Source organism: Lycium ferocissimum, unplaced genomic scaffold (assembly GCF_029784015.1).
Source record: "Lycium ferocissimum isolate CSIRO_LF1 unplaced genomic scaffold, AGI_CSIRO_Lferr_CH_V1 ctg56___fragment_1, whole genome shotgun sequence".
Classification (NCBI taxonomy): Eukaryota; Viridiplantae; Streptophyta; class Magnoliopsida; order Solanales; family Solanaceae; genus Lycium; species Lycium ferocissimum.
The window spans coordinates 6,822-25,780 of NW_026726080.1; the positions used below are offsets into that span (position 1 = coordinate 6,822).

General features: G+C 36.9%; 1 protein-coding gene across 1 annotated transcript; it reads left to right on the forward strand.

Moving 5' to 3' along the window:
* Positions 1-9,605: 9,605 nt before the first annotated feature.
* Positions 9,606-10,572, forward strand: LOC132044969 (tyramine N-feruloyltransferase 4/11-like). Its single transcript, XM_059435501.1, has one exon. The coding sequence runs from the start codon at positions 9,715-9,717 to the stop codon at positions 10,444-10,446; it is 732 nt and encodes a 243-aa protein (XP_059291484.1). The 5' UTR covers positions 9,606-9,714; the 3' UTR covers positions 10,447-10,572.
* Positions 10,573-18,959: the final 8,387 nt, after the last annotated feature.

Consider the following 18,959-nt stretch of genomic DNA (forward strand, 5'->3'; position numbering starts at 1 on the left):
AAGTAACGATCCAATGTATTTCACGATTTTATAACTAAGAGCGAGTTTACGTTAATTAGATAATGATTTCTAAAATCTCATTAAAAGTCTTCCGACCAAATCAATATATTTCACTCTAAGCTTTTCCAAGCCTTAGAGTGTTATATCCAGCACAATCAATATAATGTCAAACAACTTTCCTATTCCTAGCTCAAGTTATTAGATGAGGGTTAATCCCCAAATTCTTGTTAATTAATCTTTCCCAATCAATTTTCCTCTTCCGAGCTCAAATTGAAGTAAATGGGTGGTCTTAGGGTTAGCTAATCCCTTAAGAAACATTAAAGAACAAGATTAACTAAAACAACATTAACTCACTTCATTAGGAATAAAAATCATTCAATACATAAGCATACCAAGAGTTTTAATCCAAAACTTGGACAATGAATATTTCATAAATAAGATTCAAGTGAAGATAATAAATACTACACACTTAGATATTCATTACAAAGCAAGAAATTAAAGAAGTGAAGTAAAGGTTCAAGCAAGTGCTCAACCAAATCTTCAACACCTAAGTGTGGTGTAGGAACCTAGCCTCCAAAAATTGTGTTTTGTGCCGAAGATGTGTTTCCAAAACCCTAGGATTCTATTTATAGACTTGCCAAAATGGGAACAAATTCTGGACAAAAATACCCCTGCGCGTCTGATGCTAATCGCATCTGGTGTCACGTGCAACTCCGCCGCGCAGTTGCACCAAAAGTTTTGCAGTTGTGCATATGCAAGTCGGTTGTGGTGCGACATGCCGCATCTTTGCGGCAATCGTTCGCATGCACCACATGCTACTCGCATGTGCTACACCAACTATCTTCAATTTCTCATATCTCTATCCACGTTTGCTGCAGTACATGCTGCACAGGATGCTGTTGGGCTGCTAGCATGTGCTGCTTGTTCTGTTTTTGCTTAATTTTGCTCCGTTATGCTCTCTAGACATCTTATCCTACAAAACGATATAAACACACGAAAAGTAACACCAAAAGTGCTTGAAGAGTCACAAAAGCTTAAGGAATTAGCATCGAATATGCCGTAACTTCACAAAGACATCAATGGGTAAACATGAAGGAATCATCCTAATTGGGTAGAGCGATCCTTATCCTACGGCCTACGCTGGCAAACGTATTTTCAGGCTGTCTGAGGCTTCTCGGTAATTCGTGAAACTACCAAAACATGAACATGGATATAATTAGCTTAGTAGCCCATGAATTAAATAAACAAGATTGTAAACATGATTCGTGATTGTATTATAACATGAAGATAGATATATAGTGTAACTTGTATGAAAACATCGAAGCATGAAGAAGTTTATGAAAATAAACATAAAAGTTCATATCTTGCACTTAAGAACCCATGGAATGCAAATTATGGGTTTGCATGGATTACGGACAGATTCTCAATAACGAAAATGGAATATTAAGAACACAATGACGAATTAATCATACAACATGGTATATCATGGTACATGTACTTAGGGTTATCATGAACATGTCTAGAACCCTAGTTTTGGTGAACTTTCGTATAATCATAGAAGAACATAGCGTGGGGAATAACAATGATGTTCCCACACGTAGATAGAAACCCTACATACCTGTAAATGTTCCAAAACTTGTAACTAATGGTCTGAACTTGAGAAGAATCCCAAAAGCCTAAATATTGAATCCATGTGATGGGTTTTCTTGAAAACCCTAGGTTAGGAACAACAAATTCCTATTTAGTAAAATGGATATATGTTAGGATTCACTTGAAAGACTTGGAATAGGCTTACCTTGGTGTATCTTGAGAATATGAAAAGTAAAAAAACGAACTGAAGTTCCGTATTCATACTATTTGCTGAGATGGGAAAAGTACGGGCACCATGTACGGCCTTTACATTATGGCCGTACCTGGAATGATAAAATCCAGTCATCATGATTTTTCAACTGTGGGATACGACTTGAAAGTATGTCCCGTACTTTAAAGTGGACATACTTTCAAGTGCGGTCAGTATAAAATGTACGGTCACAAAGTACGGCTAGAATTACGGCCTGTACATGTTGGCCGTACCTAGAATGTCACATTCCAGTGACTTCTGATTTTTTTGCATGAAGTATGTCCATGATGTACGGCTTGTACATAAATGTACGGCCCGTACAATTGACGTAACACGTCCTTTTACCGTTCTGATGCAGAAATGCTAATCCTAACAATTCCATCTTGGTTTCTAAGTCTCTAAATCATGAACATAGCTTAGTTTAAAGGTACGAGGTGTTACATTAGATCTGAGATATACACTCAGATCCAAAGAACGACGCCGTCGTCCGGCCATCAACCATTTCTTTCCCACCGCTGCCGCGATCGATGGCAAAGACACCTGAACTAGGAGGAAATACTCAGATCTGATAAATGAAGACGGTGGAGGAGGAAGAATTGTAAATACACTAAGATTTGATGTGAATTGTAATTAGCTATCAAAGTAAGTTATGTATTGAAATTATTTTAAACTATAGCTACTAATGATAAATACCTAGTAAATGTTAGTTACACCATGTAAGAATCCCAAATTAAAATATGGTGCTACTGTACTAGTACAGTAGTTCTCCTCCCATCCATGTTTACTTGTTCATGTTTGACATGGCATACCTCTTAAGAAGCAATAAATAAAATGCTAATTTTACTATATTTTCCGTAATTATTATATGTTGGAAATGAATTGGAAATAATTATAGTACTTAATAATAAGGGTAAAATAGGTATAAAATGAAAATTATCTCTTACCGTAGTTTTTTAAATTGCGCAAATAAAAGTAGACATGTATTTTTAGTATAGTGGACAAGTAAAGATGGATGGAAGAAATAATATATTAAGTTACGAGATACAGTAGTTTTTAATTTTGATTTTGGGAAGTCTGTTTGTTAACAGATACTAATGTCGTTGTGTTATGTCCTGTTTGGCCAAACTTATTTTTCTCCAAAAGTGCTTATTTTTCTCAAAAATTACTTATTTGAAAAAAAATGAGGTGTTTGACCGTGCTTTTGGGAAAAAATAAGTGTTTTTGGGGAGTAGCAAAAGTAATTTTGTAAGCTAAAAAAAATAGTTTTTCCCCAAAAGCGTTTTTTTTTTAAAAGTACTTTTGAGAAAATACACTAAAAAACACTTTTTTAAAGCTTAGTCAAACACTAATTGCTTGAAAGTGTTTTTTAAATTAATTAGCCAAACACAATATATGGATTCTCTAAACATGTTCTTTTTCGGTGTGAACATATATGGATTCATACACATGTCGTCCTTATTGAGCTTTCAACTTGTTATGCATTGTCAATGTTGTCGACTTGTTTTGACTTTTATATACCTCATGTAATCCACAGATTTTCATCCATAAATTGACAGGTATTGTTACCATTGCGTCCTTTGCTGAAACTGTCAGCATTTTATTTTTATTGAATTCGTTTGGTTGGAAACAAGTTATTCCAGGATAAATTATTTTGGAATTAGTTATCTCAGGGTTAATTAATCAAACTTTTCATAGAGATAAAATAATACTATAATTTCGAGATAATTACCTATGAGATTAATTATATCGTGATTTTATCCCAACCAAACATGGAATAAACTTATCTTAAATATAATTCCGGAATTATTTATCCTTATCTCTCGTACCAAACGAGCACTGTCAATAATTTCGTATAATGTTGACAGTTTTATGATATTTTGCAGGGTCCTAAGATACTAGCGTCCAGTTGTTTCTTTTAAGCGTTTACACGCTGAATAAAATGTCAAAAGAAGTAGGTGAAAGTCTTCGTCTCAATATAGATGGTGGAGTGCAGTACCAATGACACGCTATTAATTGATGATGTAGTCTTAAGAATGGCGTTGATCTTTTACTTATACGATTACTTTTGTTTAACAAATTCTAAGTACAATTACATAAGATTGAACTATTTTCGCATGTTAGTGCAATATACATAAGAATTGTGACTAATTATGTGCTATCATGATTATAACATTAGTTTATTTAGACGTTCGACTATGATAAGATTATAACTACATACAAAGTAAACAAAAGTCTAACTGAAAGGTGATTATTATAGTGGTCAATGCCTAAGGAATTTTTTTCTCCCAAAACTTCATTTAATCAAATGCACCTCCAATACTTTTAAATCAGAGAAATTGATTATTAGGCACTTAGTAAGTTACATGTATCTTCCTATTTTGCATAGAAGACTCTATATATCCACTAATAACCTGTTCTCAATATTATACTAGAGTAAACCTGTTAACCGGTTTGAACCGGATCGGACCGGTAACCGGTTAACAAACCGGCCGGTTTCCGGTTAAAAAACCGGAACCGGCCACCGATTCCGGTTTACCGGTTAAAAACCCGAAACCGGAACCGGTCCGGTTCAAACACGTCCAAAACCTCTTTTTTGTTTTTGTTTTTTGTATATATATATATATATATATATATATATATATATATATATATATATATTATAGTATTTATTAGTATATTGTAGGTATATTTACATATGTTATATAAGTTTATAAGTAAAGTTTATATATTTACTGACTAACAAAAGCACTAAGTCAAAGTCGAATACAAAGATATACGTGTATATATATATATATATATATATATAATAAGTTTAAGTATATTATAACTTAAGTTATTTATAGCTTAATTTTTTTCCTAAGTTTATAAATTCGTATATACGTATATATATATATATATATTAAGTTATATGCTTAAGTTATACTACATATACCTAAAATATAGTAAGAATATACTTATATATATCAATATACTTAGGTTGTATAACATACATACATATATATATATATATATATATATATATATATATATATATATATATATATATGTTAGTAATAATTAAAGAATATATATGTTGGTAATAAGCCTGGGCCCAACTCCGTATATAAAAAGTAATATTTTAATTAAAGAAATATAATTTATGTTGGTAATAATTAAACTTCAAATAAGATTATTTTCAATATATAAAAGCAAAAATTTTCACTCCTTTAATATCTTAACTTTCATTTTGATGAAATTATTTACTTCAAATTAAATGCGGAGCCATAATTTGAAATATATGAGTATCGAATCCTAATTTTTTAAGTTATTTAGTTCTAAATTAATAATTTATACATATTTAATGAACTTTTAAGATAAATACAGAATTTGAACCAAAGTGCTACCGAATCCGATCAAATCGGTAGCTGACACTTTAATTCCACCCTACTTCAAACTCATTTTGTGTTTAAAAGATTAATTTTAGTTAACCAAATCATAGATTATAAAGATAACCCGATCTTGACTGATAATACTATCTTCATTTTCAACATTATATGGCATCATTTAATAATTTTTAAAACTATCTGAAAATCATTTTTGTACTATTCTTGGTAAACACATATGAGCACATTAAAGTATTATAAATATAAAGCAAAAGAAATGCCTACATATGAGTAAAAGAATTTTCAGAAATTCTCAAATTTCATAATACAAATATAAAGTAAAAGAAATGCTTATATGTAAAAATCTATAATAAGCAACAAATTAAAAAGAAGAAAACAAAGAGCAACAAGAAGCAAGAATATCTAGCGAAGAAATGACTATTTTTTTGGTTAATAGATAAGATCAATAGAAGAGAGCAACAGAAAAAATAAAGTGCAGCAGATGGGGTTGTTCCTCCCTTAACCGGGGGTCTCGGGTTCGAGCCTGGGTATGAAAAAATTCTTGGTAGGGAGCGCTTCCACCGATTGGGCCCTATGCGACGCGAATGGATTAGGCGAGCTCTAATGCAAAATGCGATACCGGATAGAAAACGAGTAAATAAGGCGCAGATCGTTTGACGGCTTTTAAAAAGTAGACCATAAAAACAAAAGTAAATTTGACTTTAAAAAATAAGATCAGGACCTAGAAGTAATTAATTGAAAAGTTTGATAATTTTTGGGAAAGTTTTGTGAGGACTACAAAAGTACTATATATTATAAGTATATTCTTAGTATATTTTAGGTATATTCCTAACTTAATATAAGTAAAAATATAAACACAAGTAAATAGAAGAAACTTCAATGAGCCATATATTTTATTCATTCTTGGATAACACTTATTTGCAAGTTGTTGATTTTTTTAACTTGCAAATAATACATGAGTTGCAAAGAAATAGTAGAATAATAAAATCACTAATTCTCAATCATTTGGTTAATTTCCCCCATATCATATTCGGCCATTGAGATATCTTCAAAGTCTTCCATTTGGTCCGGTCCACTTGCTATCAAATCTTCAATCTCTTCCTCTTCGCCTTCCTCCGCTTCTAAGTTTTGGTTGCGTCGCTCCGATCTAATCCAATCGCGAATGCACACTAGTACTTGCAAGCTAAAGCCGGATAATGAGTGTCTATGGTCTCCAATTTGTTGTCTTCCTTGGCTAAATGCACTTTCCGAAGTCACGGTTGATACTTGAACCGTAAGGATATCTCGAGCCATTTTTTAGAGTATCGGATGACTTACCTTGTATTTCTTCTACCATGCTAAGACGTCCAACTCATCTAGTTCCTTGATATTCACATTTGGCTGCATCAAATAAAAGTTATATTCATCAAAGTTTGCACTACAAGAAGGAGTTGGCTGTGAATGTAAAACTTTTAAATGCGACAAACTCCGACAAGCCCCTTTTCCTACTTTGAGAAGTAGTAGGGCGTGGAGCAACGGTGTAGTATGTTCTTCCAAATTAGAATAATGAGTAAAAACTTTTCTAAACTCGTCATCAATAGCGAGTTAGTTCACCCGACTAAAGATGGTTGAACTCCCTCTTCAATTTCTAAAAATGTATAAATTTGACCAACCAATGCTTTAGTATAAGACACTTTTAAACAAGGATTTAAAAGAGAACCCAATATAAATAAAGTTCGGATGGAAAAAAATACTTCTTAAATTTGATTATCATATCAAAAATAGCCGCTTGATAACCGGGTTTATATTTATACTCTTGTAAAACTCTAACTATTCCTGCTAAGTAGGCTAAAATTTCGGTTACCGTGAGATAGAATTGTTTAGAAAAAGCAAGAGTTGCATTATAAAAATTTTCTAAGAGTTCAACACATTCCTTAACATCTTCCCAATGCGTAAAATTTAACCAATCATCATTATTAATATTATATTTGTTGTGAACTTGTTGTATGGGAATCCTATACTCATATGCTTGTTGTAGCATAATGTAAGTGTAGTTCCACCTAGTCTCAATTTCTACTTGAATTTTCCTAGGTCTAAGGTTATTTTCCACACAAGCATTCTTAAAATCTCTAAGTCTTCCCCTATTAGCATTACAAAAAAAGAAACGCAACCGCATCTCTAACTTTTTGAATAGAATCGTCGAAACACACAAGACCATCTTTAACAATTAAGTTTAAAATGTGACAACTACATCTCACATGAAAAATATTTTTTAGCGGAGGGTTTAATTCTCTTTTTAAAAGACCAATCGCCTTTGTATTATTAGAAGCATTATCTAAAGCAATACAAAGTATTTTTCTATAAATGTTAAAAAATATCATAATAGTAGACATTGAATCCGCTAAAATTTTTCCATCGTGATGACCTTTTCCTTCATCATATAAAAAAGATATAATTCTTTTTTGGATAACCCAATTATCATCAATTCAATGACATGTAATAGCAAAAAAATCTAACTTATTAAGACTAAGACCCAAATCAGCAGTAAGAGAAACATTACAATTTAAAGAATTAAATACATGGCGCAAATAAAAACTATATTTTTCATACAAATCTATAACATCCGCTCTACAAATACTTCTAGGAATACCCTCAAATAACGGATTATAACAACATTGAATGTAAGTAACAAACCCCAAACCCGAAGGAAAGGAAAATGGTAAACAATTATAAGCTACCATTTTAGCTATTTCTACACGCTCTTTTTTCTTGTCATACCTAAAATTTTTACCGGTTCGTGGGTCTATCGTCATTTGAATACCCCCCACATTTGAACCCGTTTTCTCTCCCCAAACATCCATATGTTTCTTTCTCATATGACCATTTAGTGTACCCGTTCCACCATCCTTACTAGTTTCTTGCCTAAAAGCAAATACTTGTCCACATAGGGTACATTTAGGCATTTTAGCTTTCCCTATCCTTAGTCATAAATTTCCAAATTTGGCTTACGAGTTCTAGGCGGTTTGTCTTGTGTATGTGATTGTGCAGGACATGTATCTCCTATGGGATTTTCGGGGACTTGTGTTTCATCATCATCAATTTCATTAAAAGTGTCGGTATAATGTTGTTGCATTGCCTCATGATCTAAAAGTGGATTATTTCCACCAACATCAATACCTAAATTAGGTGTTTCTTCTACAAATGTTTCCTCATTAAGCCCACCCCTAACAATACCACTACTACCGGCACCACGTCTAAATCTCTTCGCCATTATTAAATAGAATTAATTTAAATCACAAGAAAATAAATTGCAACAAATTAAATTGCTAGAATTAAATTGCGAAAAATAAAGATAGAGTTGGAACGAAGGTGCCAAATTGCCGACTAATTTCCAACAAAGTGAAGGCGGCTAGAATTGCAAATCCACCAAAACTACTTTGGATTGTTGCAAAATCACCAACTCCACCAACAATATTATAATTGCAAAATTAATAATTGAAACTATAATAAGACTTTATAATATTTATTTGAGAGAAATTTAAAGTGGCTAATTATTGCAAAGTAACTATAATTGAGAGATTGAGATTTGAGAGAAAGGGAAGAGTGAATTGGTATGGATTAAAATGGAAATGGAGAGGGGTTTATATAGGGGTGGGGAATGGGTTAAAGTGTTAACAAAAAAAGTTTGGGGGGTTGGGGGGGGGGGGGGGGGGAAATGGGTTTGGGGCCGCTTAAACGTAATATTTTGAGATGGACCGTTCAACATCCAAATTATGCCCCAACTTGCAATTAAAAAAAAAAAAATAAAAATCGACCGGTTTTACCGTTTAACCTGATCCGTCGTTCGGTTCCAAAAAATCGAAACGGACGGTATGTAATAAACGGTTAACCGGTTTCGGTTCCGGTTTTACCGGTCCGGTTACCGGTTCAAACCGGTAACCGGACCGGTTGACGGGTTTATACTAGAGGAACATATATATATTTAAAGAAAGTAATAGAAAATTTCCTTCGCATCCTTTAAGCCATTTCAAGTAATTGGAAAAGATGGACCGGTTGAAAAAGTGATGAATTATAAGTCATATTAAATCAATAATGTTGACGTAAGATAAATTTTTCTGACACGAGGCGCAATAATTATAATACTAAATTAATTACCGCTACCGTGTTCCTAGCCGCCTTCATAAAGAAATTCTTTCAGTGTTCAAATCTTATCTTTATTTTGCTAGGATTATTCCTATGGAACAACCAGAATATGAGGCAAAAAAATGTAGTGGAGACTCCCCTTTTCACCAACCAATTTGAGTTTCCTCCACCAACCCCACTAACTAAATAACACAAAAGTATTAAACAAAGACCGCATCTCTACTATAAATAAGCATCATCTCCTAAAATCTTTCAAGCAATATCCCATTACAAAACATTCTTCCTGGTCCAAGGCTCACTTTTTCCTCTTTAAGCATACTTGGTACCTCAAAACTTGCCTCTCAACTCTCTAACTTTATCAACAGTACCATGACTCCAGCTATATCTGAAACAACCACCAATTCCTCACCGGAAAACAACGTAACGATCACTGAGAAGATATACACTAGAGTCCGTCTCGCTGAGAAAGCTGACCTATACCATATATACCAACTGTTTTATCAAATCCATGCATACCATAACTACACTCATTTGTACAAAGCAACCGAGTCCTCCTTAGCCAACTTGCTCTTTAAAGAAAACCCTCTTCCACTTTTCTACGGGCCATCCGTACTTTTACTCGAAGTTTCGCCAACCCCTTTTGCCGAACCCAAGAATACCACGGACGAAGGGTTCAAACCCGTCCTTACAACATTCGACCTTAAATTCCCCGTTGTGGAAGGACAAGCTGAGGAATTCAGGTCCAAATATGATGACGGGAACGATAAGAGTGATGCTTTTATTGCAGGATATGCGTTCTTTTACGCGAATTATTCGTGCTTCTATGACAAACCGGGGTTCTATTTTGAGAGCCTTTACTTTAGGGAGAGTTACAGAAAGTTAGGAATGGGGAGATTGTTGTTTGGAACTGTTGCGTCCATTGCGGCGAACAACGGATTTGTTTCGGTGGAGGGAATAGTTGCAGTTTGGAATAAGAAGTCTTATGATTTTTACATAGATATGGGAGTTGAAATATTTGATGAGTTTAGGTATGGGAAGTTGCACGGTGAAGCTCTTCAAAAGTATGCTGATAAGGAGAAAAGTGCTGAAGGAAACTGTTAATTTATTTATTTATTTTAACTACCTTAAATTCCTATCAATTTATTCTTATTTACTTTTGAAAAAGCAGACTGTTCAGTGTGTGTTGTATTATTTTTGTATTTAAGAAATTTAATTGATTATCATATACTCCACAATCTCTCTATTTTTTTTTAACTTGTACGTGGCACAATTACTATTTTGGAATTAAGTCACCGATTTGATGATTTGTGCCGTCCACAATCTGAAAATTAGTAAGTCGTGCTATCCAAGAATTTTGGTTAGCAAGTGGACGACAAACCAGTATCAACAACAACAACATATAAGTGAAATCTCATAAAATGGGGTATGAGGAGAGTAGAGTATATGGTCTTTCATACCTACGGGAGAAGGGATCAAGCTTTCGGAGTAGACACTCCGGCATTAAGACAAACAAGTATCAACAACGATCCATACCATATTTTTCTTTCTTTGTAAACATATAGAACTGATCGATTTGTTTAATCTCCTAGACGAGTCAGTCAACTTTTACTAGGAGGAAGCAAATGAGATACCTTTATGATATTTCTGCAAAATTAACTTCTTATTACACCAATTCTTTAGTGATCTTTTATGAGACTTACCAAAGTTGGGTAATTTTTCATCAGGAAAATAATTTATTGACTGGGTGCATTATAACAAAAATTGAGTAATCATCCAAGAAATTATCTCAACTCATCTATATTCGCGTCAGCTTATTTAGCGATTGTTAATAGACCATACATATTGTTGATCAACGTTCTTGCAAATTCTTCTCCATCATATCACAATATAGGGCTGTGTAATTAACATGCCGACATTCGGGACCCTTCGCCGTTATAGTATTTGGTGAATTTGTCCCCTCAGTAAAACCCTATTGAGAAGTCCATAATTCGTACGTAATGATGTGCAATTGTGCGTGGTCATCAATCAATTTTATAAATTTACCTTATCCACTTTAATAGTTTAATTTGTTAGGGATATTGATGGCTCTCTTACTTTGTCTTATAGTCAATATTTTCTTTGTACCTTAGCGCTCTCGCGTTGTGTTAAATGCACTTTATAATTAGCGGTACTTTGCATTAGAAGGACATTTCGGCAATGATAGGCTTAAAATTCTATCTATAATCTCAGGAAACTACTTCCAATGACTCTGGATTGGTGACTTTGAACTTATGTTCCACTTGTCTTTGGGTAAAGTAAACCCTTCAAGTTCAAACGGCAAAATTTGTTAAATTTAAAGTTTTGCTTTTGGAATAAGTAGAATTTAAGATCACCCACCTTCAAGATCATTCAAAATAATGATCACCCCTAAAGTTTAGACATGTCCTTACAAAATCTGGAGTGCTTTACTGCTTGTTGGACTGTTCTAAATGCGAGTGCTTTACTGCTTGTTGGACAATTTCTATTGCAAGGATCTCTTACATACTTATTCGGTATTAATTCATAGTTCACTACACCAAAAGAGGCTTTTAGTGGCAATACATTTTGCTTTTAGTATTGCCGCAAAAACATTTACCGGCAATTAATTAAATGTCATTAGATGATTGGATCCAATGTCGCTAAAGCCTTTAGCGGCATTTATGTCGAATGCTGGTAAAGACCCATATTATTGCCGCTAAAACTAATTACTTTTAGCGGCAATTACTATTGCCGCTAAAACTAATTACTTTTAGCGGCAATTACTATTGCCTGAAAGCTGTCTTAGAAATGTGAAATCAAATATATTTTGCGACTTTTATTATTGCCGGTAAGAGACATTTTACTGACATTATGGCAACTAAAATTGTACATGAATTTACCTTGATCCACATGTTTAACCGATCTCTCTTTTATAGCTTCAAAAATAAAAATCACAAGAGAAATCAATTCGACAATAGTAATAGAAGAATTACCAAACTCAAAAATAATGTCATTCACTTCAACAAGAACAATCAAACTCAATATGTCCACTACTTTCTTATCACCAAATTCCCTTTCGTTTTCAGTAATCTTTAAGCTATGTATGTACCAACACCAAAGCCTGGGACAAATCTGTTTGACAATAACTTTTGTGCTGATCTTCAAGATATGACTTGATCAAGCCCAAATTGTAGAGATTCTTCCGTCTCTGCTGCCTTTTGATGATAGACCAGTGGCAATTCCTTTAGTTTCAAGTCAGTCAATCCAATTTTCTGCCTAACAGCCTCAATGATCTTTTAATTAGCTAGAATTCCATTGTCATATGTGTATACATAAAAAACCGGGTCAATGTATGACCGGTGAGTCCGAAGCCGAGGGTAAGTCCAAATGAGCACGAGCATGTTCGGTCTTTTCTTCACACCGGGGTATCGTACCGGATGCAGTTGACCCGCGACAAGAAAAGCGTGTCCGTTGGTCCGGGTACACCGATCCACAATCAACGTGTCCGTTGGTCCGGTTAACCGGATGCGATGTGGCTACGCGTCAGGAAACCGTTCTGACGACCGTACGGGTGTCAGACCGTACAGTCCTACCTTATCTATTTTAGGGTTTCTTTATTCATAAGGGCTTTGCATTGTATTCAAGGCCCATAAGGCATACCTATAAATAGAGGACATTCTCCCCCTTTTAGGAGTTAGCTTTTTTCAGATCTCAACATTGTAATAGTAAAATATATTGAAACGCTCTCTCTCTCTCTGATATTGGTCCGAATTTGTGGTGTTCTTTAGCTTTACGCATTCATTCAATATAACATATTACTTTATATATATATATATATATATATATATATATATATATATTTGGCATAAATCACCAATCACATACACGTAATATATATATATATATATATATATATATATATATATATATATATATATATATATATATATATGCATAAATCACCAATCACATACACGTTTTCACAATCACGCACACACATATATATATTGCAACAAACAAATTCATAGACATTTCATACCGACCAAATAAATTAAAATTCATCCACATATCCTATACCTCACTTACAAATTCAATTGTTACCCAAATCTGGGTTAAACAGTTTGGCGCCCACCGTGGGGCTAGGATAATAGTGGTTTTTAATCTTTGCTTCTTCCTTCTTTTACCTGTTGATTGAGGAATCTGCTAATTTGCGTAAAAAAGGGACAAAATGGCAAGCAGCGGACCGTCCGGTCATGTCAACAACAACAAAATTGTGGCTGAAAACGAGAACAGTGGGTTACGAAACCTACTTGCAGATCCAATCGACCCAAACTCTGTTGATTCGAGAGAAGGCCTCAACCGGCAGAATATCGTGAATCAGGAGAATACCGCCTTTCCGGCCACCGATCCCTTGAATACTCATAACTCAATTACTTTGTCCCGGGCTCAAGGCCGGAAAACACCGGATACCCCGGATGAGATTAACTTACGTTCAGTATTTGAAATGTTGTAGGAACAGGGGACCGCCATAGCCGAACAGGGGATTGCAATAGCTCAGCTACAGAGCAAAAACGACAAGGCAGCACCAGTAAGGTCAAAAGGGGTCACCGAACCAAGGAGGGATAAGACACGGGTAGTCGAGAGTAATGTATCCGGAGCTGGATCGTCCACCGAAGTTCTGAAAATGCTCGAGACCTTGGCAAAACGGGTAGATTCAACAGAGAAGAGGGTGGAAACGTATAACTCTCGGGTGGACCAGATTCCGGGAGCTCCGCCGATTCTGAAAGGGCCGGATTCAAAGAGGTACATTCAAAGGCCTTTCCCTCCTAGTGCGGCTCCGAAGTTTATCCCAAAGAGGTTCAAGATGCCGGATATCCCGAAATACGATGGTACAACGGACCCACAGGAGCACGTGACTTCGTACACCTGTGCCATAAAAGGCAATGATGTCGAAGAGGATGAAATTGAGTCCGTGTTGTTGAAAAAATTTGGGGAAACACTATCAAAAGGAGCGTTGACCTGGTATGACTATCTACCCAAGCATTCCATCACTTCCTTCGAAATGCTCGCAGATGCGTTCATCAAAGCCTATCTTAGGGAGCTAAAAAAGTGCAAGCTCAGAAGGCGGGCATCTTCTGAATAGCCCAAAGAGACGATGAGTTGCTACGAGAATTTGTGAACCGCTTCCAAAAGGAACGGATGGAGCTTCCTCCGATTCCGAAAGAATAGACTGCACAAACTTTCACCAAAGGGCTTAATCCTCGGAGCTCGACTGCTTCATTCAAACTGAAAGAAAACTTGTTGGAGTATGAGGCTGTAACCTGGGCAGATGTTCATAATAGATATGAATCAAAGATTCGGGTAGAGGATGACCAACTTGAACTTCTCCTGGGACCCATAAATATGAGCAAAAGCTCTGAGAGGTCGAGGAAAAATTACGAGCCGGAGACGCGACCATCGAGGGAAAGGTATCGGCCATACTCTCATTCAAAAAAATCGAGTTTCAGTTCGAAAAAATCGAGGGTCGGCCCCAGTCACTTCTCGGGTAAGGGCGATAAATGGTCCGAACGCCCGTCAAACACTCGAGGCCTCTCATTTAGAAGTGATGCCGGGAGTTCGGCTAGCAACAAAGACGTACCGAGGATATCGGAGTACAACTTCAACATCAACACCTCGGACCTCGTCTCGCCATTATCGGCCATATCACGGAGGCTAGATGGACAAGGCCATTGAGGTCAATCTCGGGTCAACGGTACCCGAGCTTGGTGTGTGAATATCATGAGACCCATGGACACAAAACTGAAGACTGTAGTCAATTAAGGGAGGAGGTGGCTCGTTTATTGAAGAATGACCACCTTCGAGAATTCCTGAGTGAACGAGCCAAAAACCACTACAAAGAAAGGGAGAGTCACAAACGAGCCGAGCCGATGGAACCTCAACATGTAATCAATATGATAGTTAGGGTAGCAGATGCTTCACGAGGGCCGGTGATGAAGCGAACAAAGGTTTTCATTGTACGAGAGAAGTACAACCGGGACTATGTACCCGAGGGTTCCATCTCCTTCAGTAACGAGGATGCAGAAGGCATCATTCAACCGCACAATGATGCATTGGTAATTTCTATCCTTATTTTCAAATCACAAGTTAAACGTTTTTTGATTGACCCGGGTAGTTCGGCCAACATCATCCGGAGAGTAGAGTGAAACAACTAAGGCTACTCGACCAGATTGTACCGGTCGCCCGAGTACTCAGTGGGTTCAATATGGCAAGGGAAACCACAAAGGGAGAAATTTCTTTGCTGGTCAATATTGACGGCACCATACAGCAGACGGTATTCTATGTCATCGAGGGAGGTATGAAGTATAATGTTTTACTCGGCAGACCATGGATTCATAGCATGAGAGCAGTGCCATCGACACTACATCAGTTGCTGAAGTTCCCAACCCCGGAAGGGATAAAAACTGTCCGAGGCGAACAGCCCATAGCAAGGGAAATGTTCGCGGTCGAGGAAGCACCCCTCTTTCGAAAGAAACCGGATCAAAAAGATGATAAATCAATCGAAGGCAAGGACACCAAATAGCAATTAAAGAACACGGGTTCGAAAGCGGAGCAGAAGGAAATGGACCCGGTTGGTGAAGACGATTTCGGCGTGCCTAGGTCGTTTGTATTACCGGATGATTCGGATGCAACCAAATCTACCGTGGAGGAGCTGGAGCAAATCATCTTGTTCGTACATCTACCGGATAGAAAGGTATACCTGGGCACGAGGTTAACCTCGGAGCTCAGGAACAAGTTAATTAAATTTCTTCAAGCTAATGCCGATTGTTTTGGGTGGTCCCATATAGACATGACAGGTATACCTCCAGAAGTCACAACTCATAAGCTTAGCTTCGATAGGAAATTTCCCCCGGTGAAGCAGAAAAGGAGGCCAATGGCCGAGTCTAAACATGCTTTCGTAAAAGATGAGGTAACAAAGCTCTTAAAAATAGGCTCTATCCGGGAGGTAAAATACACGGACTGGCTAGCTAATGTAGTTGTGGTGCCAAAGAAAGGTAATAAGTTTAGAATGTGTGCTGATTATAAAGATCTGAATAAAGCATGCCCGAAGGATTCGTTCCCAATGCCTCATATCGATCGAATGATCGACTCGACGGCCGGGCATGAGATGTTAAGTTTTCTAGATACTTACTCCGGGTACAATCAGATTCGGATGCACCCAGAAGATCAAGAGAAAACCTCCTTTATTATCCGATACGGGACTTACTTTTATAATGGGTACAATCAGATTCGGATGCACCCAGAAGATCAAGAGAAAACCTCCTTTATTACCCGATACGGGACTTACTGTTATAATATCATGCCATTCGGGTTAAAAAATGCCGGAGCAACTTACCAATGCTTAGTTAATGAAATGTTCGAAGAACAGATAGGGAAAATAATGGAAGTTTATATTGATGACATGCTAGTCAAGTCCCTGGAAATAGAGGAACATTTGAAACATTTACAGGATACCTTTGATGTACTTCTCAAATAAAACATGAAGCTTAACCCGGAGAAATGTGCCTTCGATGTCCGATCAAGCAAATTTTTGGGCTTCATGGTGTCGAACCAGGGAATTGAAATTAACCCAGACAAGATCAAAGCCATCGAGGATATTGGGGTGGTGAACAACGTCAAGGCCGTGCAGAGGCTCACCGGAAGGATAGCAGCATTGAGCCGTTTCATTTCGAGGTCTCGGATGAGAGTCACCGTTTCTTCTCACTACTGAAAAAGAAGAATGACTTCGTCTAGACACCAAAATTTCAAAAGGCTTTGCAGGAATTAAAAAGATACTTATCGAGCCCACCTCTGCTGCATACACCGAAGGCAGACGAACAGTTATTTCTGTACCTTGCCGTGTCCGAGGTAGTAGTAAGCGGTGTTTTGGTCCGAGAAGAAGCGGGTACGCAATTCCCAATATATTATGTGAGTAGGACTTTAGGGGATGCGGAGACTCGTTATCCAACCTTGAAAAGTTGGCTTTGGCATTGACAAGTACGTCAAGAAAGCTGAAACCTTACTCTCAATGCCATCCGATATGTGTAGTAACTACTTACCCGCTAAAAAATGTCATGCATAAACCGGAGTTATCAGGTAGACTGACCAAATGGGCCGTAGAGATTAGCGTATATGTGTCACACCCCGATCTTGATCAGGGTGTGATGGGCACCCGACCCTTACCTAGGGCCGAGCGAACCCTCTGACTCTTATTCCATGCGTAAATTTTTTTTTCCTCTAAGTCTAATATACATGACAAAGCTTACTAAAATATTCTTTCTGTTGTTTTCCGAGCCAATCGAATTTATGACTGTATAACACTTACATCAGAATACAACTAACACATTGGCCTGTGGAGCCACTGACAGACTGACTTCTGGTACCCACGACTCTGTCTGCAAAGTCTCTAACTGTAATCAGAAATCCTGGCACATGTACTCTGACTCGGCTACACTCCGGGCCAAATGGAGCTTGCCAACTCCGCTGGAACATCTTCTATATTAACTCCGATCCGTCTGGGAGTACCTGCGCGGCATGGACGCAGCCCCCGAAGAAGAGGGGTCAGTACGAGTAATGTACTGAGTATGCAAGACATGAACAGTAACAACATAGTAAGAGTTGTAGAGCATATCACGTGTAAAACGGTAACCTGTGCAGAGTAATAACTATATGGAAACATAGGCAGTATCATAGGATAGAGGAGTAACCTGTACATGTGAATGCCACTCAGGGCGGAGGCCATGCATGCCTAGCTTTTTCTTTTTCCGAACACGGGGTTTTTTTTTTTTTTTTTTTTTTTTTTTGTACATAGAGAACAGATGCTTTTTGGAAAACGGTACTTTTAATCACGGTTACAGACGCCGAATTCATCGGCTCTCCCACCCCCTCCCCAACGTTGTCCCAAGTATAGCATATTATATATATATATATATATATATATCACGGAACGTACGCCGCGTACGGCTCTCCCATAAATCCCGCGTCCGGCATCCCGCGTCCGAATGATAAGCCTTCCCGACCGGCCCGGGAGGACACGGTTGCCCTCCCCATTCCCCACATATACGTATACACATACATTCATTAATATCAGGTATTATATACATTATCATATAAACAACATACATGAGAGCCCAAGGAAGGTCATGTGTCCATCGGAGTGACGTAAGGTCGGTGACCTCCGATTACATTATGGATCAACCGGGATCGCTTGTCTCACCTTGAAGGAACGAGTATTTTAAGGCGAGACTATCAATGGACAGATATCATTAAAGAAAACATGAAATTATGATCATCATTTCGTTTACCTAAAGCCTTTGAAAATAGTTATCGTTCATGAGTAGGGCCGGAAACTCAAGAAATAGCTTAACGTTCTCATCTCGCACTCGGAATCATAGGCTTGGAACCTTTAATCGTAGAATCATCATTTTTCCTCATAGAGCCATAGTCGTCGTCTTGGTCATTAAGGCTTGCAATATTGTAAAACTTAGTTTTTGGAAAAGAAACGAATATTTTGGAAAACATTTGTAAACGTTTAGGAAGGAAAATCATGTTTTGGAATCGAGGGATTAGTTAAAACAACT

What these genes read in the sequence shown, in the direction of transcription:
- LOC132044969 (XM_059435501.1), top strand. Translation starts at nt 9,715, where the DNA reads ATGACTCCAGCTATATCTGAAACAACCACCAATTCCTCACCGGAAAAC.